The following is a 26,820-nucleotide window of genomic DNA, read 5'->3' as shown; positions in this document are numbered from 1 at the left end:
ACTACACCTTTTACAATGAAGTTTTAGATGGATATCTGCCATACCACTCTTATGAAACATTGTATTTTTTTATGTCTTTTATTCATTTGACAAAATATTTATGTACAAAATACATTCATTTTCATGTCTTACCGAAACAATTTACAATATAATACACATTTTCTACATTTCAAAAACAGAAAAACAGTCATGGCAGACGTTGTAAACATTTTCCTTAATCGATCTTCAAAAGAAATGTCTTTGTGTGAAAGGAAACAATGAGGAATGGGGGAGAACATTGACTGATTCACAGATCACTTCAAATGCGACACGCAAATAACTAAAAAAAACAGAGATAAAATACAAATATTGTTTCTCAGATTTGAATGTAAACATTTTGATAAATACAAAGTTGGAAATATTACACATTATGTAGTTGAGGAAAAAAGTTTAAGATTCAGTTCATACAAAATAAAATAAGATTAAAAGAAGACCCCTCCAAGGCACCTTGCAAACTGGCTTCCCGACAAAAAAGCACATTAGATCCACTCACTCTTTATTCTTTCATAAATGGTTTCTTACTTTGGTAAATGCTGTTTGTTAGACTTCTCTTTCTAAAGCCGAGTAATGCTTCTGTTATGAATAACAGAAGATCCACAAATGGGAAACATTCACTGGTGAGGAGAGCATACTTCAGTCTTTCTGTCAGAAAGGGGCTTTGTTGTTGCTGTTGCTGGTATCACTCAGTGTGCGGCTGAGAAACGCTGGCTCTTTTGTAGGTTTCCCACGGCAGCAGTTAGTTGATGTATTGTGCGCCTCCGTGTGGAATAATTTCGGACACTCCCCAGCCCACTACATTCCCCCGGCTGCTGCAGGAGCCTTCCCGCTGGGCGTTCTGGAAGATCTCCTCCTCCTCGAGAACCCGGTCCCACAGGTTGACCCCGGTCATCTTGCCCGCAAAGGCCAGCTTAGGGTCAGCTCCGCTGTCGAAGCCAAAGCTGCTGTAGCCGTTCTTCTCCTGGCCCAAGCTCATGGTCCCCCCCTTGGGCAGGACATGCCCCTCCGCCACCCCGGACGAGCTGGCCACCTTCAGCCCGTTCGCCCACAGCGAGGCCAGGCCTTCCTCCGAGCTCCAGGACCCACAGAAGTGGCTCCACTGGCCGTCCTTCACCACGTTGCCGGCCTCCACCAGGTGTGCCTCCCCGCCCACGGTGAAGAGCAGTGAGTGACCGCTCAGGACCAGCTGAATCTCGAAGGGGTTCTTCTTGGAGCCGTAGGAGAAGAGCACGGTCTTGTTGAGTGCCTCCCTCACTTTGGCCCACAGGCAGACCGTAAAGGAGTGCAGGCCCATGTCGCCGTCGGGCGTCACTGCGGCGTAGATCCGCCGGGAACGCATGGGGAAGAGCAGAGCCATCTCACACCCTGTGAGGAGGAGGGAGAGAAAGGGAGATGAGGAAGAAGATGAAGGAGAAAATGGAAGTTGAACTGGGAGTTGAATACAGAGGTTTCCATACAGCATTTCTCTCCATACTCCATTCACCCCAACCCACCATTTTGTTTCCTGTTAAAAAAAGAAACATTCATAGACCAGAAAATGAAGTAAATCTTTCTCAGTTTCACGCCTGGTTCATGTCTGCCAGTGGTGTGTTTGCAAAGGTCTACCCAGGGACTACTCTTGGAGGTAAAGGGGCTTGGGGACTAGAAGAGGTGGGGGGAAAGCAAAAGACTATTCCCTTTTGCTTTATGTAGGCATGGCTCTGTTGTTGACATTTTTTACCACTTTCATCCAGCAGCAAGTGAACTGGAAACTTAAATCAGGAGAGGAGACAGGTTCCAAACATGGTCAGTGGTCAGAAGTTTCTGGCCTCAAGCAGCAGGGTGCACAGTAGGGTGCAAGCCTTTTTGCTCTTTCAATTCAAAGTGCAGCAACTGGATATGCAATTCAGGGTCCTGGCTGTAGGCCGTGTGTCTTATGATTTTTTTCTCATAGTAGAAAAATCTTAGTGATATGATAGCAGTTATACAATGTTAGAGGAACATTGGGGCAGTTTATCTCAATGTGCCTTTTTCCCATCATGCAGACGCCCACCCCATTCCACTTCATGATGGACAGACTTGCTGAGAGACACAAGTGAGGATAGATGTACAGTCACACCCTGCTGTTTTGAGTGAAGGCAAAGTGAAGTGAGGGGTTGAGAAATGGTACAACAGAGACAGTTCCCAGCGGCACATGGAAACGGAACCACTGGGCTTATCCTCCATTATGACAAGCAGAGACTCACATTTCCTACAAAACCCAAAATATTGACATTACATTTGTCTTAGATTAGGGCATAATCCCTCAGGACAGAAAAGCTCTCCATCTGTTTTTCTTTATCGACAGCTTTGGTGTGGTGGGAGCACTTAACCGTTTTTAGCAATTATCCTTTGTTCTATTTTTCAGGGAGAGAGTCATATCTACTGAACATATAATACGGATAATATGGGTGTTTGGAGATTAAATCGTTTTTATCTCATTTAAACTGGGTAAAATATCAGTCTTACTGACAGGATTTACTGCCCTCGTGATGGCTGAAAGGTTTCTGCTTTTTTAAATGGCCCCCGCAGAAAAGCAGAGCTGCAGCGTGAGTTCAATAGCTGTGTTGTGCCGTCATGTTTTAGGGTTAGGGGGGTAGACTCAAAAGAATATGGCCAGGATCTTATGTAACAAAATCCCATCCCATCCCAGCAGCTCTTAGACAGATTATAGTGCAGATTATATAATGGACACAGAGACAGGAAGACAGGCGAGGACCAGGTACCTGAAGGCAGGAAATGCCTCTCGGCCGACCGCAGGGAGCGGTCCAGCTGGACCCGGGCCTTCTGGAGGTCAGTTGCCATGGCGGTGAGGCTCTTCTCCAGCTGGCCTTCGGCCGCGGTCGCATCCCGGACCGAGCGGTCAGACTGGAGGTCCTTGGTGGTCGCAGCGCTCAGGCAGGTGCTCTCCAGCTTGGACAGCCGGGCTGTCTGGGCCCGGCTGACGCTCACCAGCTGCTGCAGCAGCGCCTCCTGGTGGCCCAGCTGCTCGGCGTTGACCTCCTTCATCCGCTCTGTGGCCTGGGCCAGCTTCATCTCCAGCTGCAGGGACAGCCGGCGGCCGGCGGTGTCCACGGCGCTGGAGCAGCCCCCTGCGTAGTTGGCCACAAACTGTAGCATCTCGCCCCTCAGGGACTGCAGCTCCACCTTGATGATGTTGTCGGCGTACTGCAGCAGCATGTTCTCCTTCATCTGGGAGTTCTCCAGCATGGTGAACAGCTTGTCCCACTTGTTGAACTCCGGCAATTTGACGGGGGCCGTCGTGGGTGCCACTGAGTTGGGAGGAAGATGAGGGAGAGGAGAGGAGGAAGAGGAGGAGGAGGAGAGGAACAAACAGAACTTTCAGGGGCCAGGTAGATATACTGATGGATGGTTTGAGGATTATTTTTAGCAGGCTGAGCTACAGATGGCTTTGGTTCATATATTCATAGATATGTTTATAAGAAACAGGACAGAGTAGTAAATGAGCTGTTGCTGGAAGAATATGTGGAATGTTTTCATTTTGTATGAAATATTTAATCGCATTACATTTTTAGCTTCAAGCACTCTTTGTCTCTGTACTCTCAAATTGAGAGCATTCCTTCCTATCAACGTCCTGTATTTGCTCATCTGTTTTGCACCCAAGCACACTCTCCAAAGCAGCTCACAACAAAGCCTCAATTAAATTTTTTACTTCGCTTTGGCGATGACCGAATTCTGCCTCTTCAACATAGCGCATTGTTAAATCTACCGCTATGGAACTGGCCAAAGGGCTATCACATAAAAGGAGTGGAGAAAGAAAAAGGCTTGAAGAGATGAAAAGGTTTTAAATTATTTAATCTACTGATTGACTCACCCTCCTGTGGCTGGGTGCTTTCCGGCTGAGCGCCCTCTGCGATCTCGTTGTAAAAAGGATCGGCGTAGTTCACCTCGATCTCATCCTCGTAGCATCGTGTCAGCAGAACAGTGCAGGAGCAGACCAAGCACATCAGCAGAACCCGTGGCAGAGGCATGTCGCTGGAGTCGTGTATTGTTCTGTGGAATTGTCTCTCTCTCACTGTCTCTCACTGTCTCTCACTCTCTCTCTCTCGTCGAGCAAAGTGCTGGAGTCGGCTGCGGTGCGCGGTCCTCCCTCTGTACTGCTGAGCAATCTCTTGGCCGCGTTCCTCGGTGTGGACAGAGCACCGGCTGAAAGTAGACTGAGCGCACACGGGGCTGCGCGGTCTATATAAACAGCACACGGAGCGGGGAAGTCGGGGAGTGAGTAATGCTTCGTTGGAGGTAGCATGTGTGTTGTAATCAAATATAACTGCTGCTCCTGCTGGTTGGGGTGGAGGGGGGTGTGTGGGGGAGAAGAAAGGAGGGAAGAGAGAGTGAAAAGGAACGAGAGAAATGTTGTCCCCCTCTGAGAATGTGTTGTGCGTGGGTGGATGAGACTGCCAAAAGGGGAATATTTTTACTTTTTTTTCCCTCTTCTCGACTGTGGGGGGAAGCATAATGACTTCCTCGTGAGACCCCCCCCCCCCCACACCCCGGCTCGCTCCTTGTGGGATGCGGTAGCGTGGCGTTGCCATGTGCCAGAGCCGGCGGACAGAGACCTGAGGGCAGGAAGGGCGCGTGAAGGAGATGAGGGCGCAGTGTCGCCGGGGCCCGGAGGGCTGTGGCTCAAAGCTTCCTTCTCTCCTTCACTCTGAGGTAAACACAGCTGTGGGGGACAGGAAGAGGCTCCTGCCGTCATGACAAATAAACAGCAGAGTCACCAAGCACGGACATCCACCCTAAAACACCCAAAGAAGCCAGGCTACTTCTACTTTACTTAGCTTTACCAAATACAACAATACGATTGTTTTTTCTGCAATGATAGAAGACTTATGGATGCCCTCTCAGCCTCTGATGGTCCAGTAGGTTTGTAAGGAATTTAAGTGAGAAAACAAGCAGACATGGACTGGAATCTGACCAGTGGTAAAGCATTATTTTCCATTCAGGTGAGATAGAACAATTCCTCACTGACAAAATTGATTACTTAGTGCCTGTGACTATTTTCCTCGACCGCTATTGGTAAAACTTTGTTCTTGCTGACACTGCAGTTTTGAGGTGTGCTCTCTCCAGTTGCAGTCAATATAGAGAGTGCGTTTATCACTTTAAATGGGCTCTGAGCTATTTACTGTAAGCTTATTTTTTTCCCCAGCATGGTGCCAAAGTGTCATGAAAATGGAAATATGAGGATCTGAGGCTGGTTTAATGGTGGAGTTCTTTGGTTTATTTGCCAAGATACTTTAGTTTCAGATAAATGAGTTCATATTACATGGCTAGGTTTTGGCCTGTAAAGTCATTTTGGTATTGTAGAAGCATTGTGGAAATGCTTGTGGCTGCTCAAAATGTCTGTACTGTACTACTCTCAGGAAGTTGTACCTCACTGCTCTGTGAGCACTCATTTCATGACTCAGCAGTTTGGCTCTTCTGGGAGGTTTTGAAATTCAGTTGATGACATAGCCGCATTGCACCAGAGCTCTTATTTTTCAGTTAAGGAGTACTATACTGGGAAATGCTTCAATGTCGTCATTGGAAATTCATTGTTGCAAAAACCTATAAAAACCTAAAAATCTGAATGTGCTTGCTTGACTTTCTGGAAAAAAATTATTGGGAGTTCTGTACATGCCATCATTATTGCACATTTTTACATAATTTACATTGTGTACAGGCTGGTTACAGGCTGAATTTTTATTGTCGCTGACAAAGCAAAATCACCTGGTGTTCTGTGGTACAACAACAGTGTGCCAGGCTTCTGGATACTGTCATCATTACCCATAACAGACTGCCAGTTTAGAATGCATCCTTTCTGCAGCCTGTTGTTAAGAGATGTGATTCATACATTTTTGAACAAAATAAGGGGAGTGTAAAAGAAACAAGTTCAAATGGCTTGTGTACACTGGATGTAATTACATCGTTAGTACAATTATATCTTTCCTCCAATTTGTGCATTTTCGACTTATGCAACTTCCCATAAATAAGGTGATTACATGTGCAGCAGTCTCAGGGTAAGTCCTGTCACTGCAGTTTTATGTTTTACATCCAGTTTCCATAAGGCAGGTCCTGTGGGGATCAGTCTCACTGAACTGGTGTCGGTATCAAATTTTAAGTGTTATTTTAAGAGGTCATTCAACAACCAGAAAGCATATCCTGTAACATTTTCAAAATTTCCCAATAGTGGAGAGTGACTAGTGCACATCTTTTTGATTTCCATATGTTCAGTGAGCTCCATAACGTTTGGGACAAAGACATTATTTAGTTCTGCATGCCACAATTCTTTTAAATGTGGTTAAAGCTCACATTCTCAGCTTTGATTTAAGGGTATATTTACATACACTGGTTTTACCATGTGGAGTTGGTTTTACCATTACGGCACCTGATAATGTTTGGGACAGATTAATGTTATGCAGATTAAAGAAGTCATGTTTAGTCCTTTCCTGCAATGACTGAATAAAGTCTGTGACCCATAGATATCACCAGGTGCTGAGTATCTTCTCTGGTGATGCCCTGCCAGGCCTGTACTGCATCCATCTTCAGCTGGTTGTTTCAGGGCCTAGTAGCCTTAGGTTTTCTCTTCAGCATACGAAATGCATGTTCGATTGGATTCAGATCAGGTGAATGACTTGGCCAACCAAGAATTTTCCTGTTTTTGCCTTTGTTGCTTTAGCAGTATATTTGGGATCATTGTCTTGATGTTTGGAGTCATTTGGAGCCAGTGAGTTTGTATGCATTTGATTGAACTTGAACTGATGTGCACTTCAGAATTCATTCTGCTGCTGCTATCAGCAGGTACATGATCAATGAAGATGAAGTGAGCCAGTACCTGTGGCAGCCATACATGCCTAACCATAATGCCCCTACCATGATGTTTCATAAATGGGGGGGTTCTTTGGATCTTGGGAAGTTCATTTTGACCTTCAAAATTTGCTCTTGCCACCACTCTAATACATCTTGGTCTCATCTGTCCACAAGAGCTTTTTCCAGAAGACTGCAGGCTCTTTTAGGTAATTCTTAGCAAACTGTAACCTGGCCATCCTGATTTTGCGGCTAACTAGTGTGACACATACACACCTTCCTTGTGAAGTGTGTTTCGAATCTGCTGGACAGGTGTTTGAGGATATTTCTTCAATATAGTGATCATCAACTGTAGAGGTCTTTCTTGGCCTACCAGGCCCCGTGTGATTACTGAGCTCACCAGTGCTCTGTCCTTAATTATGTTCCAAACAATTGATTTAATTTTTTTATATTTAATTATGTCTAATTTTTGGCCTATGTGACTGTTTTTTTCTTCTTCTTATGTCTCAGAATGGCTTCCTCATATTGACAAATGCCAATAACAGACTCCAAAGCCAATCAAAAGCCTAGAATCAAGACTAGATGTGAATAGCTGTGTTATATCTTAACTAAGGAAGAAACACCTGCCAAGCCATTTGACCCAAGCATTACCTTGCCCTGAAATCGGGGGGGGGGGGGGGGGGGGGGTGCTATGTATAAAAAGCCTTGTAACTTCTACATGTGAATTGCTAGATTACAAATGTAAAATTGTCCCAAATATTATGGAGCTTACTGTATATTTACATAAAAAATTACACATACACACACACACATGGTTGTATATAGTTTTTGATGTGTTTTTGATGAATAGTTTTTGATGTCTGGCTAGTGTAGGTGAGTCTGGTTGCTTGTTCTAATATCGCTGTAAATCTATCCTATACAACTCACTCTGCATGCGCTACAAGTGTAAAGAATTTTTTCCAACTGCAATAAAAGTTTTTCCTGTATAGCTGTTAGAGGGAACAGACGCTTGTTAAATGCTCCCATCACGACCAGCCCTCGGGCCAATGTCAGGGGTGTGGCCTCAGCTCTCGGCTCAGTATTACAGCAGTAAAAAGCTCAGAGAACACAATACTCTCCAGGCTGCGAATAATGCTGATGCGCAGGTTCCTCTCCGAAGGGGAGGGCTTCATTTGTGTGGCTGTCATCCCGTTACGCTCCGGTGTTTCGGTGAAATGTCCATGTGAAAGTGAGATGGCTGCTGTGAGTTTTCATGAGCTAGCTTCTCGCCAGGCACGTGGAGCGAGTCGCTGAAACGAGGACGGTGCGCCGAGTCATAAATCTGGCAGTGAGTCCTTCTGTCTGAAGACCACGGGCTCCTGCCCTCTGCATTCCACCACTCAAACCTCTGAGTCCCCCTCTGTCTTCCCTTCACACAGTGACACACGTGCACACGCACACACACACTCACACACGTGCACACATACCAACACAAACACATCCTTCTCTCAACAACATGTACACATGTTGAGACATACACACACAAACAACCTCCTCCCATGTGTATACACGCAAAAATGCATAGACGTGCCATGTGGAAGGGCAACTGGCCTCTGATTAATTTAATGAATATCTTTAGGCAGTGTTTGTTTGAGTGTGCATGCGCGAAGGTGACCGAGGTCATATCATGACATGAAAGGGGCGTTAATAATTCACTGGTGCGATTTCCCGCAGCTGGGGGGGATGGAAAAGGTGACGGATGGCGGCGCACTGTATTTGTTGTTTTGTTTGGTTTTCAATGTTTTCGCTGTAAGCGTTAGGTCAGCCGGTCAGGTCAGCCAGTCAGGTCGCTGTGAGAGCAGTCTGTCGCCATGGCGGCAGTGAGACTGTGCTGTGATGTCACCCCCCAACGGGACCTGCAGATCTTATTTGAAGGGGGAAGGGGTGGCATTTGTCATGTTTGATCAACTAAACTTAACTCTTATTTTAAAATGCCAATCCAATCTAACAGTTTACCGAAAATGTTTGGTGCCCTAAACCATTGTGAACATAGGTGGGCGTCTTGGGGTGGTTCTCATTGCTTCTTCAGCATTTCTGCTGTCAGTTGGATGGGTCTCAGGCAGGATTAATGGGATCTCTGTGTAATATAAGTCATTTCCTGGTACGGGCAGTACAGGAGATATAGTGGGATAGCTTACCTTACACTCCAGTGCGCACAGATCACACAGCAGCTGGAGCCATTGTCAGTGAAAGACATATTAGTACATAATCATGTGAGGTTCAGCTACTGTCCAGCAGTCTGAGCCTTTGGTTGAACTGACCTGATCGCATCAGCTCACTCAAGGCAGCGCATATTGTATTGTAAATCTTATAATATTTGCTGGTGAGTCACACCCCCTTGACACAGTGCATATAGTATCTCCCTGTGAACCCAGCGTTACCCCTCCCCTGACGTGCCGTCATATATCGGGACCTGACGCCAGTGGTCCAGGGCATTTTTTACAGAACTCATTTAAGATTATTCACTGCACAGACAAGGGATCCGATAGGTCCCCTGGCTCATTGGTCTCCGTGAGTAATCCCCACTGGCCCAGCACAACACAGGCACCCTGGGAGATGAGTAGGATTTCCTGTTTGCACGTGGGCTTGATGTTTCTCGCGGCGGTAGTTTCCATCTTTTCTTTCTCGCAAGTGTTTGGTGGAGAAGATAGTTTGCCTCGACCTGCAAATCGCGTCATTTCATACGACGTGATCCCCCCTTTGAAAGTGCGGGATTGCTTCCAGGTGACCTGTAACTATAGTTGTTCATTGATGCATTGCATGCTGGGATATCGGCATGGGTAGGAGACCTGCTTTCTGAGCCCTGTTCTATTCAGAGCAGGACCCATGTGCCAGGCAGATGAGATAGTTTGACATTTAACAAAATAAATATATAAATCAATGAAAGAAAAGGAAACAACATCAATAAAAGCATCAAGTCTTGATTAAGAGGGGGGAAAAAACACTTAATTCTGCACGAAATGAAGGATTGTTTACTCCCCGAGTGAATCTGCTCGAAATCACATCCACATTGCACAACAGACTTGCTAGACGTGTGTGCTGTTAGTTGACTTAGTAGTCATAATATTCTTAAGCTTATCATGTTTCCATTTTCACATTTTTTTCATGTTTGTACTATGAGGGAATGACTGAGCCACATGGGTAACCACATGGATATTAACTGATTTTTTTTTAACCAGTGATACAGAAGCCTCAAAAGCAGATTGCGGATTGGGTGATCAGATTGGCACAATAAATTTAATGCTAAATTAATCCAATGCCATAAATTGAATTCCGTAAGAATACCATAAAGTATTTGAGTCAGGTGGTTACATGCTAGTGATACGCAGCAGTAATACAAATCCATGGAAGTACTATCACTGGGCCGGTTCAGTTCTTTACAAGAGGCCTTCATACATAGGCCACTGTCCAGGCATGTTAGTAAATGGATGGATACTTACTTCCATAATCATTGCACCATACTGCCACTGATCAGAGCAGTTTCCTGTGTTCAAGTTATCCCTATGTCCATACAAATTGAAGGGGAGGTTTTTCTGTATTTTCTAGATCCTGGCTTTCCAACTGGGGATACTTGAAGGTACTATAGGGAGTCCCTGGCCAGTCTTAATATGCAATTACTATATATAGACTTTGTAAAATATTTTTAAATATAAAATTACATTTTTTTTTTTTAAATGCCTTTGAGTCTGGGTGGGGGTCCCTGGATCCGAAAGGGTTGAAACCCCCTGATGTAGATGTGTCTTTCCCTGCACCACTACCTCCTACAGGGAACCACATGCTCCTGCGGGTCCTTCCCTCCGTGTACAAGAAGCAGCCAGAAGCCATCCACCTCCACATCGGGGAATTGACCGCCATGATGTCACAGCTTGAGCAGCCAGAGCAGCAGCACCTTCTCAGACTGCTTCAGATGGTCGCCAAGCAACACCCCCTGGTGAGCGATGCGGGCGTGCGACGGCGGTTTACGTAAGAGCGGCGCAAAGTGGAAATTCCCGGTTTGTGTATTCGCGAGCCCCGCTCGTGTCCAGGGGGACTGAGGGAAAGCCCTAATGAGTTGTGTCACTGTTCCAGTTGGAGCGGCTATGTAGTGCATTGCTGTAAATAATTAAAGCGCAATGCCGTCGTAATTCCACCCTCATTCCAATCTGGCTCGTCAGCGGTAGGCCAAAAATGTGCGCAGTCTTGAGTTTAACCGCTGAAATTTCAACGGCAATCTTTTTTCTTGAGCTCACTTTAGAAGTCTGAAAATCGGAACTTCCACATACACAGCAACGTCATTGCTCTGTATTAACAACAGCTTCAAAGAGGAGTAGTCATATGAGATCTGTAATCTGTAATTTGACGAAGGGTCATCTGCAGCAGGTGGAGGCCAATTCTTATTGGGGGACCAGGTAAGCATTTTATGGTAGACACAGAGCCGTGTGATATCACTTCCTCCTTTATAACTGCCTGCAGAAACTGTAACTTGAAAACGGGGGTCTCAGATGAAGTGACAACACTGATTCTTACACTGCTGCTTCCAAATGAGACTTCAGAGAAACGATATGCAGTGTCAGGTTGGAGTGGGCGATTCAGATGTGGCCAATTAGAGCACAGAGGGCCCGAACTGGGCCAATCGGGCTCCAGAATTAGTTTGTCCTCAGAGTACTGTGGTAGAATGGACAGAACTGTTCAGAAAGCAAAATCAGTTTTTTCTGTAATAAGAGTTTTTATCTTTTTTTACTCTTTTACATTCTATGAACCATCCAGTTCAGTTCTCAGATGTTCGCAGATAAAAGGCCCCTAGCATTGTGCGGCCGTCGTTCACTTCCAGCTCTTTTATGTTAGAGTTGTTAACTTTTACCCATTTCATCTTCTTTACTGTCTATTTCCTGCTATTACCTGTTCTTCTTCCCTAATCTTTTTTGATTTCCCTTCTTCCTATCCTTCTACCCTTCCCCTAAGGGCCTGAACTGCTGAATGATGTCACAGTGGAACCGGTTTGAACCCTGAATTTGGGCAAGGGGTGCTGCTGTTGTAGCCCTTGAGCAACATCTGCACTAGTAAACATCCAGCTGTTTAGGTGTGTAATGATTCAGATGTAAACAGGATAAGAGCGCATGTTCAGCTAAAACAGTCTGTAATGTGATCTCCCCCTGCAGGCACTGAGCTCACTAGTGCCCTCTTTGGTGGGGTACCTCAGCGACCCTGTGCTCAATGACGCGGTGCTGACCGTGCTGGTGGACGTTTCCCTGGCTTGCCCAGCCTCCGTCTCCAACTTCCTGCCCACCCTGAGAGAGGTCGGACAGCAGTTTCCTGCCCTCCTAGGCCACGTCGCCAAGATCCATGGAGCTGTGGGACTGACCAGTGAGGTGAGTATCCAATCATCTGACACATTACCTATCTCAAAACAACCTTCTTGACCCTATCTGCATTCAATTCCAGCCTCTCAGCATACTGAAAGTGCTCAGTCAAGCAGCATCCATGTTTTCTGTCTTGATTCTACTTGATCTATTGGGTGATTAGTCTAAAATTTAGTTATTCTACCTGCCAGTGACATCCTTTCCCCTCAAAGGTCTTTCCATCACGATTGCATGGCACACCATACCTGTCCTCATCTCCTTCCACTGGTTGCAAGTCGTGGTCTGAATAATACAGACTAGCAAGAGGACCTGCACTCCTACCTGAAATCTATTATCAAACCTTCAGGTCCCCTTGTCATCCCTTCCCGGAAGGGTCCTTCCTTTTGGTCATATCTTCTCTCTATTCTAATCCTCCAATGAAGGAATTAGCCTACTGCTGTCAGAACAGTCTCATCAGTCTTCCATCGGTTGATGCTGCATCTTGGTTCAACAAACCATAAACTCTGAGCATTTATTCTGGGTGGAGTACACTTACGCTACATTTAACCCTACACACTCAAACCAGTTTGCTATTTAATGCGTACATATTGAATCTCTCTCTTCCATCTATAATGGCATGTAATGCCATGTTGTAGGTTTTGTAATAAAATACTACTTTTGGTAGTGGCACTGATAACTTGGTATCATCTCTGGTATTTGTGCTTTTGTCAGTTGCTTTGGGCAAGAGCATCTGGAAAATACCTAAGAAAAATGTAGGTGAGTGGTCGCACTAACAAGGAGGTTTTTTCCACCTTGTTGTAAAATGCAAATAACTGAAACAATTCCCAACAAATACCAATTTCAACACAGGTGAAGGTGAACCGGTCAACAGAGCATTGTTTTTAGTGATGATAGTTTGCTGATCTCCATCCCAATGCATTGCTCTTATTGACAATGAGCAATGAGATTTGTGTTTTTGATGGTTACCAAAACAGCTGTGTGAAGGCAGCTTAAGATGCACCACTCTATTTCAGTTCACTGCTCATTATATTCTTTGAAAATCATAAATCTTTTTTTTTTCGAAAGTAATTGCCATAGCAATGGGTTTAAAGTATGTGTTATCTACATACTACTCCTAAGCCCCTCCCCCTGCTAGAGCCGTGCCTGGTAACAGTTCAAAACATGCTTTTATCTTGTGCTTTTTTGCTTTTATATTCTTACTAACCCCCCCTCCGAATTCACCCATCAAGTTCTTTGAAGAAATCTAATGTAAACCGCTAGTGGTGAGCCTCCTTGACTCTTTGCATCTCACTGTTTGTCTTACATTACAGCTGCATTAATTTGCTTCTGCCTGCTGAGGCCTCTTATGCAAGAAATGTATGGTGTAAGCAGGATTATGATTCATTTTGGAGAAAAGCAATAAATGTTACATCATGCTTTGTGAGTAGGATATAAATCTAATGATTTAGTGATGTAAACATATTCACGTTGAAAAAAAACTGTAGGTCACAATCTGAATTATCTTTAATGATTTACTGAAGTAGACACAGATATCTCAGAGGATAAACAAGTACATAATGGCTGAAGCTTTTTGCATAAAGCTGCATAAGGAAAAAAAATCTTTTGGTGGTGATTTTGATACCTTTCCAAAATTTTGAAGGAATGGCTCCATGCAAAGGGAAGCATGTCATATTCTGTGGATGTGTGCAACTGCCATTTATGGGACTGGTATGACTTGTTAAAGAAAGTCATTGCGTGCCAAATGCAAATGCTGTGTGAAGATTTTCAGGACCCAGTGGGATGACAATTTGGAAAAAAGGGGGAAAGCAAAACAAAAATGAGGTTATTTTTTACAGCAGTTCTGTTGCAGTCAATCTCTTTTGTTTTCCTACAAACATTCAGCACATATACTGGCAGAATATTCCATGGCACCAACACGTTTCGATCAGAAATTTGAGGTGATTGAGAGTGACAAGCAAAATTGTTCAACCTCCCAAGGGGGGAGGGACATTGCATATTTTGGACCCTTGCCTGTATCACCGCATTCCTTGTTAGGGTTGCACTGTGAAGCAGGGGAAACCTGTTGTATTTACAGAAATTCATATTATTATTATTCTCCCCTATTAACTGGGTTAGACATCGGTCAAACTTTTTGTCCATTTTGGCTCATAAATATTACAGGCCATGGCATGAGGTGGCAATTATGGGGCACTATGATCAGTTCCCAAAATCAAACCCTCAGCCCAGCCATCCCAGTTAGTCCTAGAATTGTCAAAATTGCCTTTATTTTTAAAAATAACTTTAAAGTGGCAGTCAAAAGTTGTAGCCGGACCCTATGGATCCTAGAGGCAAAAAATGTCAAGCATAAGGAGATACATTGGTGTATTTTTACAATTCTAGGACTAATGGAATGGCAGGGCTGAGGGTTTGATTTTTAGTTTGAAAAATAGGTAACCCTGACCAGGTTCAGTAAGCCCTGTGTTTCCCTTCACCTTTGTGGTCTTTTTACATTCAAAATAAAGATGTGTCTGAATGTGACTGCAGTCCCAGATTAGATTCTGTTAGTTAGAGCATAGCCATCGGAATGGATCAGTGCCTCTCAAGCATAGGAATCCCTAGATTCAGTCATGGGGTGCACTTCTCAGTGGAGTATCTTGTATTTCAGAAAAATATAGGGATGTTAGTAGAACCAATAATTCAATTATCATCTGATTAGAGTCTTCCTCAAATTACTCCCTGTTGCGGTGTCCCCTTGAAAAGCAGGAAATGAATAGAGCTATGTGGTGCAGTTGGGAAAAATCTCTAAATGCCAAGAGGTTGATGAGATGTTGAGATTGGCCCAGCACTATAATGGCCTGAGACCAGAAAATACATCATTCAACACCTAATAATTAAAAAGGGAAGTGAGAACATATGGGGTTGGTTTTGAAGTGTGATTTAATAAATTTACCATAGCTACAGGCACTGCCTACTGATATATTTGCAGATTTCTTTTGGAGCTTCAGATGTAACTTACAGTTTATTCTAATTGAAAACTCAGACTGGGGTGTATACTGTGGTCAACGTTAAAATGTTTTCATCTTCCCAAGAGATGGTGAATACAGACCATTGTGAAATCTATGGTAGATGTCCAAAAATGCATAGAAACATCATTCATTCCTGTTTGACAATTTACAGCATGCATACAGGGAGACAGAAAAATGTGGAAAAGGAAGAACATATCCTGGCTGTGTCAGGGGTGATGCTCTGTTGGAAAAACAAGGGAGATGAATCGTGATTTTATGGAATAGGCATCTGGCAAAGGAAGGGCGATCTGTAAAGTATGCGTTGGGGGACCAGTAGTGGTACAGATTTCATATGGAGGGGGTTTGGATGTGTGTGCAGGGGTGACGCTGGGGGTACAGGGGGGTAGCCGTGTCCAGGGAGAGAGGATGCCAAGCGTAAGGGGCACTCTGCACTGAAAAGCAGTTCCTCTGGAGAACTCTGTGGAGGCATCTCTCTGAACATTTGTTATTATTTCCTGATTCTATCAGAATGATGAAATGCAGTGTACTGTAGCGTGACAGAGGGTAGGGGGCAGTTGAAAGACGCCAGGAAGGCGAGGGAGAGGCGGTTCGGGCAACGGTTTGTCGGGCATTAATATTGGTTGCCTTTGGGACAAGACCGGTCACAGCTGGCCTGATCACAAACTGAAGCAAAGCACATTACAAAACACCTATTTGTACACGTTAGAGCAGAAACATACCAAGATGTTCCTGAAACCTTTCTTAGTCACCTACCTGGGTTACCTATGTCTAGTTGGCTCAGCATATCCAACCTCATGAAATCTTTGCTTCTTTTGTCTTTACATGGCTACAGCACGTTGTAACATTATAGTCGGACATCTGACATTTAGGCAGAGGTGTGTTGTAGTGGCTATTGACACAGAGGGTTCAAACTCATGGTTGTACAAAACTGAAATGGACTTAACTTCATGTAAATTGTAGTTGTGCTGGCTCCATTTCATTTTGAGCACGACACACTTCCCTTAGTAATAGGCATAAACAGGCCCTACATGACTATTCTTTATCAAATGTTCCCTCAAATCCGCTCGCTCCCCCCACGGACCTGGGTCTGTCCATCACTGTGTATGGAACCCCCTTGTTTGTAGCTGATCTGTAATCTGTTGGCTTGTCAGAGCAGCTTCCGATGGATGCTTTTGAAACTGTTGGTTGGAACACTGACACATTGGGTGATATTGTTTATTCCTTGGCAACAATGCATCGCTGGGCTCACAAGAGACAAAGGAAAAGAAAGAGAGGGAGAGGGAGAGAAGGAGGTTATTGTTTCCGGGCTCAATGGGATGGGGGGATCAGCTGGTTTGTAAATGTGAGGCCTGCACTGGCTGTCTGCACTAACAGGAACCCACATGGCCTTGGGTTCATATCCAGCTATTGCAGGTCTATTGCTTTGTGGGGCAATTGGAGGAATGACATGAATCTTTGCATAATTATGTGGAAGAAATGTAGAATATTGCAAAAATGATATTGTGATATTTGTGGATGTTGGATGTTCTAATGTGAGCCCGTGATGGGTACAGATTTATATCAGGAGAGGAAACTGTGTAGCATTGGTTTAAATGATGACTTGGCACAGACAACTGCATTAGAAGAGTTCACTGGACCCTGGACCCCACTTTATACGTATTATAAGCATTTCCAGATGCGTCTCTCTCTCTCTCTCTCTCATTCTCTCATTCTTATTTCCTTGAATATATAGCCCTCGCTTGAAGAAACTCTGGAAACTGCTCATAAAGGTGTCTCACTGACAAACCGCAAGCAGCTTGACTCTTCGCAGGACTCCAGAGCCAGCTCAAATGGAAACAGCGCTAGTTTGTGTTTCACTAATGTGAGGATATTCATCCCTGTCAGGAGCTGGTGTCATTTACCCTAGCATTCCAGCTGGGGGGTAGAAGGGGGCAGAGAACAGACAAGAAAATAACGCAGAAGTAGAGCCTATTTCTCCTCAGCCTTTAACCCCTGACGTCAGGCTGCCAGAGGGATTAGGCTGAAGCCTCCTATTAGGTGCGGTTAACCGCACTGCTACTGACAGCGTCTTCAGAGGAACGTATGACCGAAACACTGACGCGTCAAACCCCAGTAGGATTAAAAGGGAGTGAATTGCTGTGTGTTTCTCATTCACAAAAGCACAAACAAATATGTGGAGTTTCCTGGGAAACCCTTGTGGAGACAACAGTGTGGATGCCATGGTTGAAGAGATGCTGGCACCATCTGAATAATGTGAATATCCTGAAGCCAAACCACACATTTTAAATTGGGTTTTTTAAAAATATATTTTTTTAATCACCATAGGAAAATTTGGACAAAACACTCCTCTCTAATACTGCGGCATACCTTGTGTTTTCAGGAGCACATTAACACGTGACCTTCTAATTGTCCCCCCCTCTCATGGTGCACTGTCGGTCTAGCTCTAACATTGAGGAGGCCGCTCTGCTCTTTGTCACCGTTGTCCTGTTGCGGTGGGCTTACTCAGACATTAATGTCTCATTTGTTAGGTTCCTGCTGTGTTGTATGGGTGTGACTTCCCAGACCACACTGCTCCACACTGCTGCTCTGACCACTGATCCTTGCTGCTGCTCTGACCACTACTCCACACTGCTGCACTGACCACTGCCCCACACTGCTGCTCTGACTACTGTCCCACACTGCTGCTCTGACCACTGCTCCACACTGCTGCTCTGACCACTGCTCCACACTGCTGCTCTGACCACTGCTCCACACTGCTGCTCTGACCACTGCTCCACACTGCTGCTCTGACCACTGTCCCACACTGCTGCTCTGACTCTGGTTTGTGACATACTCTTTCAACCTCCAGGAGCAGGCCCACAGTTCCCTAGTGTACTTGGTATCTCTGCTGGCCAGCATGGAGCACAGCATTCACCACACTCTGCTGCTGGAGATCCGGGGGCTGACCGACCGCTTCTCCTCCATCCTGGGGGGCTGCGGGAAGGACATCTACCGCATGAGCAACAGCTTCACCGCCATCGCCCGGCTGCTGGGCCGCCGCCTGGAGGCCGACCTTGCAGCAGCCAGCAGGTACCGCGCGCGTGCCTCGGCCCGTCAATCAAAACCGGTCCAGCACTCAGGCCCTGCCCCCTGGTATTTACTGCACACATCACTTTAACACATCTGGGGAGATCTTCACTATGCTCTGCCTCCCTCTCTGTAACTCCCTTTTTTTGAAAAATACATTTTGTGTGTTATGTTCTGGAACAGTCTCTGTTAGTCTGTATAATGTACAGCATGGTTTTTATGAGGACGGTGAAGCTACTTTATAAAAGTCTCACAAACAGGGCTCTCTCCTCGTTTCAGCCCAGTGGTGGAAAATATTAAACAATGACACATTTGATGGAATTAATTTATTCCCAGTAATCAATCTGTTTTAATCTGAACATGCAGCTTAAAACAGAAAAGCGATGCAGTAAGCCATATCATAGGCTCTATTTTCAGATGTTTTGCTGGCTTGCTTTTAAAATTGGCACTCATTCACTCCATGACGGTTCAGCTGGAACATTTTGTCCACTACACATCCTAAAGCTTTGCTTGGGGTCTCTTTGGGAAGAGAAGAAGGAGTCATTAAAATTACAAGAGAAAAAAAATAACTGAAAAAAACAGAGGTGATGTTGTTTAAGTAAGTGCCCCTGTGCTGGCCGTACTCGAGGGACGAGGCTCTGTTGAAATATGTTCGCTGGAGCGAGTCGAGTGGGTCTCTTCGGTATGATTCGTCTCGCGCTGCACACGGAGGTTTCTCCATTGTTCCCTGGTGTTGCATTCCTCCTTCATGTCAACGTGCCTGCCTGTGCTCCTTCATCTCTGCACTGCTGCGTTGTCCTTTTTATTGCCTTTGTGTCTGCGTCAGTCTGGATTTCCGCCTTTCTGCCTGTGCTCTCATGCACCTGTGTGTCTGTGCTCCTGTGTGTCTCTGCGCCTGCGCTCCTATAACGTGTGCTTATGTAACTGTGTGCCTGTGTTTCTTTGTGGCTACACACCTGTGCTGTGTTGTTTTGTACCTCATGGCTGTGTACCTGTGTGATCCTCAGACTCCAATGCACCTGTGTGTCTGTGTAGAGTACGTGCGCAGCAAAGTTCCCTACCTGTACCCCTGTGCTCTTCCAGTCTTTCTCTGAGGTGAACATATCGGGGTGCTCAGGAATTAAAGCACAATTGTTGACTGTGTGTAAATGTATTCAGTGAATAAGGATGAAAGCTCTTGAAACGTGGTGAAGCATGTACTGCTGTGCTTGTACAATAATGCTGGGTTTGCAGCCCTAGCAGCATTGGAAAAATGTTTGACTCAAAGTACTGTTACAGTACAGACAATAGGAGAAAGGACACAAAGGTGTGATGAGCTGTGTGTCTGTGTGTGTGCACCTCAGGGTAGAGGACGAGACGGAGCAGTGTCCAAAGCCTTGCGACCTGGAGTCAAGTGCGAGCGACGGGGATGAGAAGCTCCAGGTGAAGATCCAGGCATTCGAGGAGAAGATGGGTGAGGAGGGCGAGGTCGAGAGGGAGAGCGAGGCCGGGTCGCCCGGGCCACAGCGACGCCACAGCCTGGGCCAGGCCGCCCGAGAAGAGCGCCGGGAGATGAGGTTCAACAGGTGCGCCAATCACCACACTCATTTATCAAACCTCAGTGTTCACAGAGGCAATCGCATTACTGTCATAATGTTACATGCAACAGGGCTAATACTTCACACTGTGGAAGCTATGGAAGAGATCAGTACCATGTTCTCCAGTGGGGGCAGTACTGTGGCCTGCCTCCATGTGTGAATTCAGCTTGTTTACAATCAGGAGACAAACACAAACAGCCACTGATCACAGTCACTGCCTCCACCCCTCAAGGTCAAAGAGCCTGGCACTGCACGCGGTGCGGTCCCGTTCCTTCAACTCGGAGAACGGCCAGGACGGCGAAGGGGCGGAGCTTAATCCAGAGGCGTACCTGTCCGATGGGTCGCCCAGCCCGGAAAGTGGAAGGGACGCTGAGGGAGCTGACCTCCCAGACGAGCCCCCCGAGGAGAGTCCCAGTCCCCCCTGTGACCCCGCCCCTCCTGTGGATCCGCCGCAGGCCCCCTGCGCAGATGGTCCGGGACAGACGGAGGAGGACGACCCGCGAGAGAGAGACAAGCTCTGGGTCCACCTAAAGGACAATGAGGAGAAGATCAAGGCTTTCTGCTCTGACATCATCAAACGCATCCCTGTGCCAGAACAGTGTGTCATCGAAGGTAGTGGCCCTTTTCAGTTTACTGTTCTATCTGATAAGTATTTAGCCTCTAAATCGCTTACGCTGGAAATGAAAGAGGTTTGTGATTAATTCACTGTGGTTATTTTTAATTGAATGGGTACAACTTGAAGCCCCTCATATGATGAACACTGCACCACAGATACACAAAACAGCCAGCTCAACTACTGTCTGTGTTTCACATTTGAATGGGATATCCATTAGGTTTACATCATAGCTTCAGTTTTACTCTAAGGTCTTTAATCGGAGCTTTAAGGTGTTATTTGCATCAGTGAAATTAAGTGCGTTTTTTTTTGACAGTTTGATGACATGGTAATGATTAGTGTCCCTCTCCTATCCCCAGCACAGAATGCGTACATTTCAGGAGCTGTGTGAAGAATTAATTATAAACATATGGACAGGACCAAAACTCTCCCCTAACCCCTGTACTCTGCAATAGCCAAGATCTTTCATTACTGAAATACAATCAAGAAGTTTACTTACATTCATTTTTTAATGGGGGCCGTCAAAACTAAGACCCTATTTCTAATGTTAGGAGACAGTTTTTGATAAAGTTGAGCAGTGGCCAAGTTTCATCTGTTATATCCAATCAGAGTGCAGGGCTGTGAGTAGTCTCTGAGTGGCCCTAGCGACATATAGTGCTGTACACGTCCGCATGCAGGGCCAGAAATAATGCTGAATCTCTGCCTCAAAAACGCTTTCACCACACATTCAGCATAAATCTTTTCCCAGAGTCATTTCAAATTGAAAACATCTGGAAATGGAAATATTTAGACTTACTATTTTAAGGGGGTGTCAGGCAGGGTGGGACCCCCCCTCTCTTTAAAGAGGCCACTATGAGGCCTCATTGGGAGCTTATGTGCCCTTGAAGTCCAGTAAATTCGATAAACACCAGCTGGGCATTACCACGGAAATGAGCATTGTCCGGTGGAAGAAAGATGGGGGGTTGGGGGCCTGAAGGGGGTGGGGGGGGTGCTACTCGTATATATTTCCCATCTCATCTGTTGCATGTCCCTTTTCTGCTCCCCCCGTCCCACATACAGCACACACATTTAGAGAGAGTCGTGGGTGTCTGGACAGTAGTCCATAATGAATCATCGGGGGTATGATTAGGATTAGGTTATCCACAACAGCTGATGGTTCATCACGGTATGGCAGTGTCATATTCTTGTACAGCACTTCAGAACCCCACCCCCCCCCCCCCCCCCCCAAAAAAAAAAAAAAAAAAACAGAGTGGCAGGTTCAGTGATTGAAGACATATGGCCTTCATTGATATTAAAGTGCAACACATGTATGTGTATAGCCTATATGTAATAAATACATAATTAAATATGCTTGATTGTTGATTACGTAAGTAGTCAGACCCTGGACTATCCCTGAACTAAAATCTAGATTAGTTCTGGTGCACACAAATTATCATGGAACATGGTGGTTTGAGATTGATCAATTTAAATCACAGAGATCAGATCAGAAGGGTTTTCCCTTTGTGGAACAACCAGGCTATTGTTGATTTGTGGTCATATTATTCTGCAGCTCTTTTAAATTGCTGTTATCCTCCCCGTGGTTGTCTTTGCTCGGCTATTCAGACGTGGGAGACAGACTGATCTCTGTGTCCAGGTGGCTTGATATGCCTACTCACTTTCTAATGATTGACTTGGTTCGATGTTTGCTCGAAATTCAATGCCTGACCTAGGACAAATGTGTTGGGTTTCATTTTTCTGAAATGATCTGTGTCAAGTAAGATTATTGGACACAGACGAATGCCATTCAAGTAATTGTGTGACCTTGATAAACTGAATCCAAATGAATGCAATCAAGACATACACGTTTATTGTTAATTGGTTATTTATATACTGTTTATATATGCTGTGTAGATCAGAAATATGAATTCTTTTTCAAAGAGTGTCATGTCATTTCTAGTTCTGAGGCAACAAAATGTGAAAATTGAATTCCACTTCAAAAAAACCACTACAAAGTGCTCAAATGTAATACTAGCAGTGGAAATATGTTGCAGATTATATGAGATTTAAAGGCACGAGCCAATGACTGGTATCTGGGTTTGTCACAAGCAGGATTGGAATACATGGTCCCACCTCACAAATATCCATGTAAAAATCCCTCAGGCAGTTCTGAGATGAAATCATTGTGATTGACAGCTCTGCTGGGGACGGTGTGGGGGGATGGAGGATGCCCTCTGTCTGTTGTAGGCTAGAGAGGTCGGTGAGTTCCACCTCCAGCTCAGTGTGCAGAGGTCACCCTGAGAGAAAGCACAAACAGTGGAGTCTCGGGCTGAGAGAGATTTAATGCACGGAGCGCCATCACGTTCCCCCTGAGAGAAAAAACTGGCAAAACAGCACATTGGAGGAACAGGAGGAATTACTGAACACATCCTGCCACCTGGACTCCAGTAGGGCCTTTCGGTCAACACAACAATGGAGAGGTGGAAATTTATTGTGACAGTAAAGCCTTTAATCATAGATTTAAAGTGTAATTTGTGTCAGAAAAAAGAGTTGTGCGCCACACCTACACACTGAGTTTGTACTTTTCATGAGTTGTAGGAAGGGTGAGTACAAATCTATGGCACACAGGATGGAATGCTGCTCTTCAGCCTGCTGCTGTTTTCCAGGCTTCTCCTGGATGATTTACAGTGCAGTCGGTAAGTATTTGGAGAGTGAGACTATTTTTGTTGGTTTGGCTTTGTATTCCAGCACATTGGATTTGAAATGAAACAATGAGGTTAAAGTGCAGACTGCCAGCTTTAATCTGAGGGTATTTACATCCATACAGGGTGAACCATGCAGCTGTATTTACAGCTGTATACATACTGGCATACTGGAACTGGCTCACTTATCTTTATTGATGATATGAAACACCTTATCTGCTCAGATCCAACCAGATGCTTCAAAATCCCTCAGAAACAAACAAGTATTGAAGATGGCTGCAGCACAAGCCTGGCAGAGCATCACCAGGGAAGATACCCAACATCTGTTGATGTCTGTGGGTCGCAGACTTCAGGCTATCATCGAATGAAAATGATTTTCAACCAAGTACTAAATATGATGTCTTTATTTAAGATTATGTTAATTTATCGAATTACTTTCTGTCCTTTCAAATGGGGGAACTATGTATAAAAAGGGCTGCAGTTCCTACACAGATCACCCAGTATGGATGTAAATATCCTCAAATCAAAGTTGCCAGTCTGCGCATTAACCTCATATTCATTGTTACATTTCAAATCCAGTGTGCTCGGGTACAGAGCCAAAACAACAAAAATTGTGTCACTGTCCAAATATTTACAGACTGCACTGCATGTAATTGAGTTAGACTGGGTGACAAGCTTGTGCCTCGAAGATGGTATGGACAGACATACGGACTGATCATACGGACAGACAGAACTTGCAACGGTCTTCCTTTTCTTACATTCCTTTTCATTGTCATTGTCCTGTCTTGTGAGCAGATTAAGTTGTCTGGAGTTCCACAGCCAAGCTGTTTTTAGTCTTTTTGTTATCCAAACCAGTCCACCCTCAGAAGTCTGTCTGAAGAGCGGTCTGTTTGGTCTTGTTCTTTTTAAAGAAACATTATAGTGAGAGTTACCGCACTGTGGTGTCCAAGAGTGATCATTTAAAACTCACACTCACACACAAACTCATACAAATAACCTTGCACACACGCGTACATGTAAACACGCAATCACACACACACACACACACACACACACACACACACGCACACACACCTGGAGGAGTTTACCCTCATGTTTTGGCTGTTTGGGAGAGGAAACTGTGTCAAAGGCAAGACGGCAGCGGGGGCCTGGCCATGGGGTGCTGCGCAGAGTGAAGTTGGCGCGTTCAAAGCAGCGTGCTCATATCCCGGCTCCAGGGGTGCGATCGCCACGGCCCCAGCATGCAGGCCTAGGGGGACCATACCGCTGCCACTGGAAAGTGCTCCCTCACCGCAGATCCCCTTTCGAAACACGGCCTCGCAGTCACTGCAGCCCAGTTACGAGGTCAAGTGCTTGCTGGGTAATGAGTGTGTAGGATATTTATGGCTGTGTTGTACAATTGTGGCACTAGGGAAAAAAACAGTACCCTGAAATATGTATTCGTCTGGAACAAATGGGGATTATGTAAAAATGCCCAGACTTATCGTCATAAGATGCATGGATGCCTCCCCTCAGACTGAGGCACACTAGAGTATATCAACATGTACTCTATTTTTGTACATAGACATTTTCCAGAGGGATTGTAAACACTGGCAGTTCTTACATTATTGTTTGTTTAGCGGAAAACCTTACCCTGCTTATATCGCCAAGGGTTTTATATGCTATGCTGAGTATTTCAAGCCAAGTTCTGTTACAATAACACCGCATTGCTACCTATGTTATGTGTACCAGCAATGTGTTCCTTGAAAATATGTTGTAAAACACCTCAACCCTCAGGCTCAGTGTCAAATATTCTAACAACTACTCCGGTACACCTGTGGACCTGAAATCCTTTGATCCCCAAACAGCACAGGTCTGTATTTTCATTCTGTGTACCGAGGTGTAAGCGGTGAGTTATTGAGTGATGCAGGAGGAATGTAAGGCTCCTCTCTCCCTGTCTGCCCATTTTCAGATTCCAGCCGAGGTTGCGTGGCCAAACTCTCCTTCTCCTGCCCCCTGAAGGGACACTACTGCCTCTATGGCAAGTCCAGCTTTACCCTCAGCAGCCGGCAGCCACACATCTGGATACACGTCATGTTGCTCTCCTTGCAGGTAAGAGTTCTAGAACATGCCCAAAGGAGGCACAGTGCTGACAAGGTTCCAGTGAATTCTAGAATGATACTCAAGTGACAGCAAGATTGCTTGGGCCATGTTTTTTAACTGGAGGACAACCATTTGTACTTAACCAACAAAAACCCACCAAGGTTCTGAAAATCGCTAAATGTAATCAAATTGTTTGCCACAAAACTATAGACGCAAGATAACAGAAACCCAAAATTACAAAATACATATGAATCACTTAGGTGTTTGAGGCAGAAGTGGACAGGACAAAGGACAGGTCAAAATACGACCTACAGAATACTACAGCCCTGATCTTCCTACTCTCACCCAAACCCTTACAAAAAGGTGCACCTGGCAAAACCACACAAAATACTGAAGGAAGAAACAAATAATAAAGGCTATAACATGAACAGGATCCAGCAAACCCTATCAAAATAGATGAATCAGCAATCGGGTGAGCAAGTCAACAGAGAGGCTTCCATGTGGGTGGGGAAGGACTGTTTTATCCTCTGGAATGGAGGTAGCCAGGTGTTCTTGATAAACCCTTAATCTCCCTCTGCAGCTCCACCTATAGACAGAAAGACAGTATCCCAAGACAAAACAGGGGAACAGAAACAGGAATGTAACGGCATAACACTCCAAACAATGAGGTTCAAGAACAAAGATCAGAAGATTTTAGGTTTTAGATCCCTTGAAACAAGGCCCAGTGATGAAGTATCAGCACAGTGTGGTACAGTAGGTACACAGACTGAATAATAGTTATTGAGCAGAATGCCTTTATAAAAAACTGTCTCTTTTGTACTGTATTGCACAATCTGCCTGACCACCTGGCCTCCCTGCCAGTGTTTGTTTTTGGCTTTGACATGCTGGCCTCTGTTAGTTTAGGTTATCCAGCAGAATTCAATTGGTAGGGCGTGTGGCTGATTTTGGGCCCTTGTGTCCTCTCAGAGTAAAGCCAGTGAGCCCCTCTCCTCAGAGGACAAGGCTGTGCAGTTCTTGAGGGCCGTGTGGGAGAAGGCTCAGCTGAAGGGACTGCACACCTTCGAGACGGCCATGACCCAGGCCACCTTCCCACACAAGAAGGTAGGTTCCCCCGTCCGCCCCCATCCGTCTGTCTGGGGTCCTACAGAGCTGTGGCCCTGCGCTTGACCCCGACCTCGCAGACCTCCGCTCACCCGAGGGCGAACCTCAGTCAGGGTCATGTCCACAAGCTCCCTCCACCGCGAGCCCTGTGTCAGTGTGCTGGCCCATACAAAGCGGCCTGTTGGTGCTCTGTTCCCCACATCTCTGGCTGTGTTGTAGCACGGAGAAAATGACCTCAGAAGCCATGCAGTTTGAGACGTGAAGTGCTGAGGCAAAAGGTCAAAGGTCAGAGGCACCCAAAAGAGCTGGCTGTTTTCATGTTTAACTTTGGCCATTTTATGAGGCTGGAATTCTGTAAGCAAAGCATCCACTCGCATTCACTCATGTCAGTATAAGAAACTCTAAGTGGACAATAGGAAATAATTAGAAATAGAAAGAAAATACAGCTGTGTTTTTTTCCAG

At 45.3% G+C, this 26,820-nt stretch overlaps 2 protein-coding genes across 3 annotated transcripts in view; one reads left to right on the top strand and one right to left on the bottom strand.

Annotated features, from left to right (window-relative positions):
- Positions 1 to 26,820, top strand: part of veph1 (ventricular zone expressed PH domain-containing 1) — a 66,292-nt gene that overhangs the window by 21,941 nt on the left and 17,531 nt on the right. For both annotated transcript variants that reach the window (XM_035383741.1, XM_035383739.1), the window contains exons 5-11: positions 10,665 to 10,828; positions 12,036 to 12,245; positions 18,090 to 18,310; positions 19,651 to 19,872; positions 20,117 to 20,496; positions 25,127 to 25,266; positions 26,224 to 26,358. In XM_035383741.1, the coding sequence (XP_035239632.1) occupies positions 10,665 to 10,828; positions 12,036 to 12,245; positions 18,090 to 18,310; positions 19,651 to 19,872; positions 20,117 to 20,496; positions 25,127 to 25,266; positions 26,224 to 26,358 (1,472 nt within the window). The remainder of the gene's footprint in view (positions 1 to 10,664; positions 10,829 to 12,035; positions 12,246 to 18,089; positions 18,311 to 19,650; positions 19,873 to 20,116; positions 20,497 to 25,126; positions 25,267 to 26,223; positions 26,359 to 26,820) is intronic.
- On the bottom strand, positions 63 to 4,355 carry ptx3a (pentraxin 3, long a). Its single transcript, XM_035383742.1, has 3 exons — positions 3,890 to 4,355; positions 2,781 to 3,326; positions 63 to 1,401 (listed from the first exon to the last, which is right to left on the bottom strand). Exons 1-3 carry the CDS (start codon positions 4,044 to 4,046, stop codon positions 776 to 778), a joined length of 1,329 nt encoding a protein of 442 aa, XP_035239633.1. The 5' UTR covers positions 4,047 to 4,355; the 3' UTR covers positions 63 to 775.

The sequence above is a fragment of the Anguilla anguilla genome, chromosome 12, assembly GCF_013347855.1.
Source record: "Anguilla anguilla isolate fAngAng1 chromosome 12, fAngAng1.pri, whole genome shotgun sequence".
In the NCBI taxonomy this organism is placed as follows: Eukaryota; Metazoa; Chordata; class Actinopteri; order Anguilliformes; family Anguillidae; genus Anguilla; species Anguilla anguilla.
Note: the sequence above shows the minus strand (reverse complement) of the source record. Positions and strands in the feature narration are given on the sequence as shown.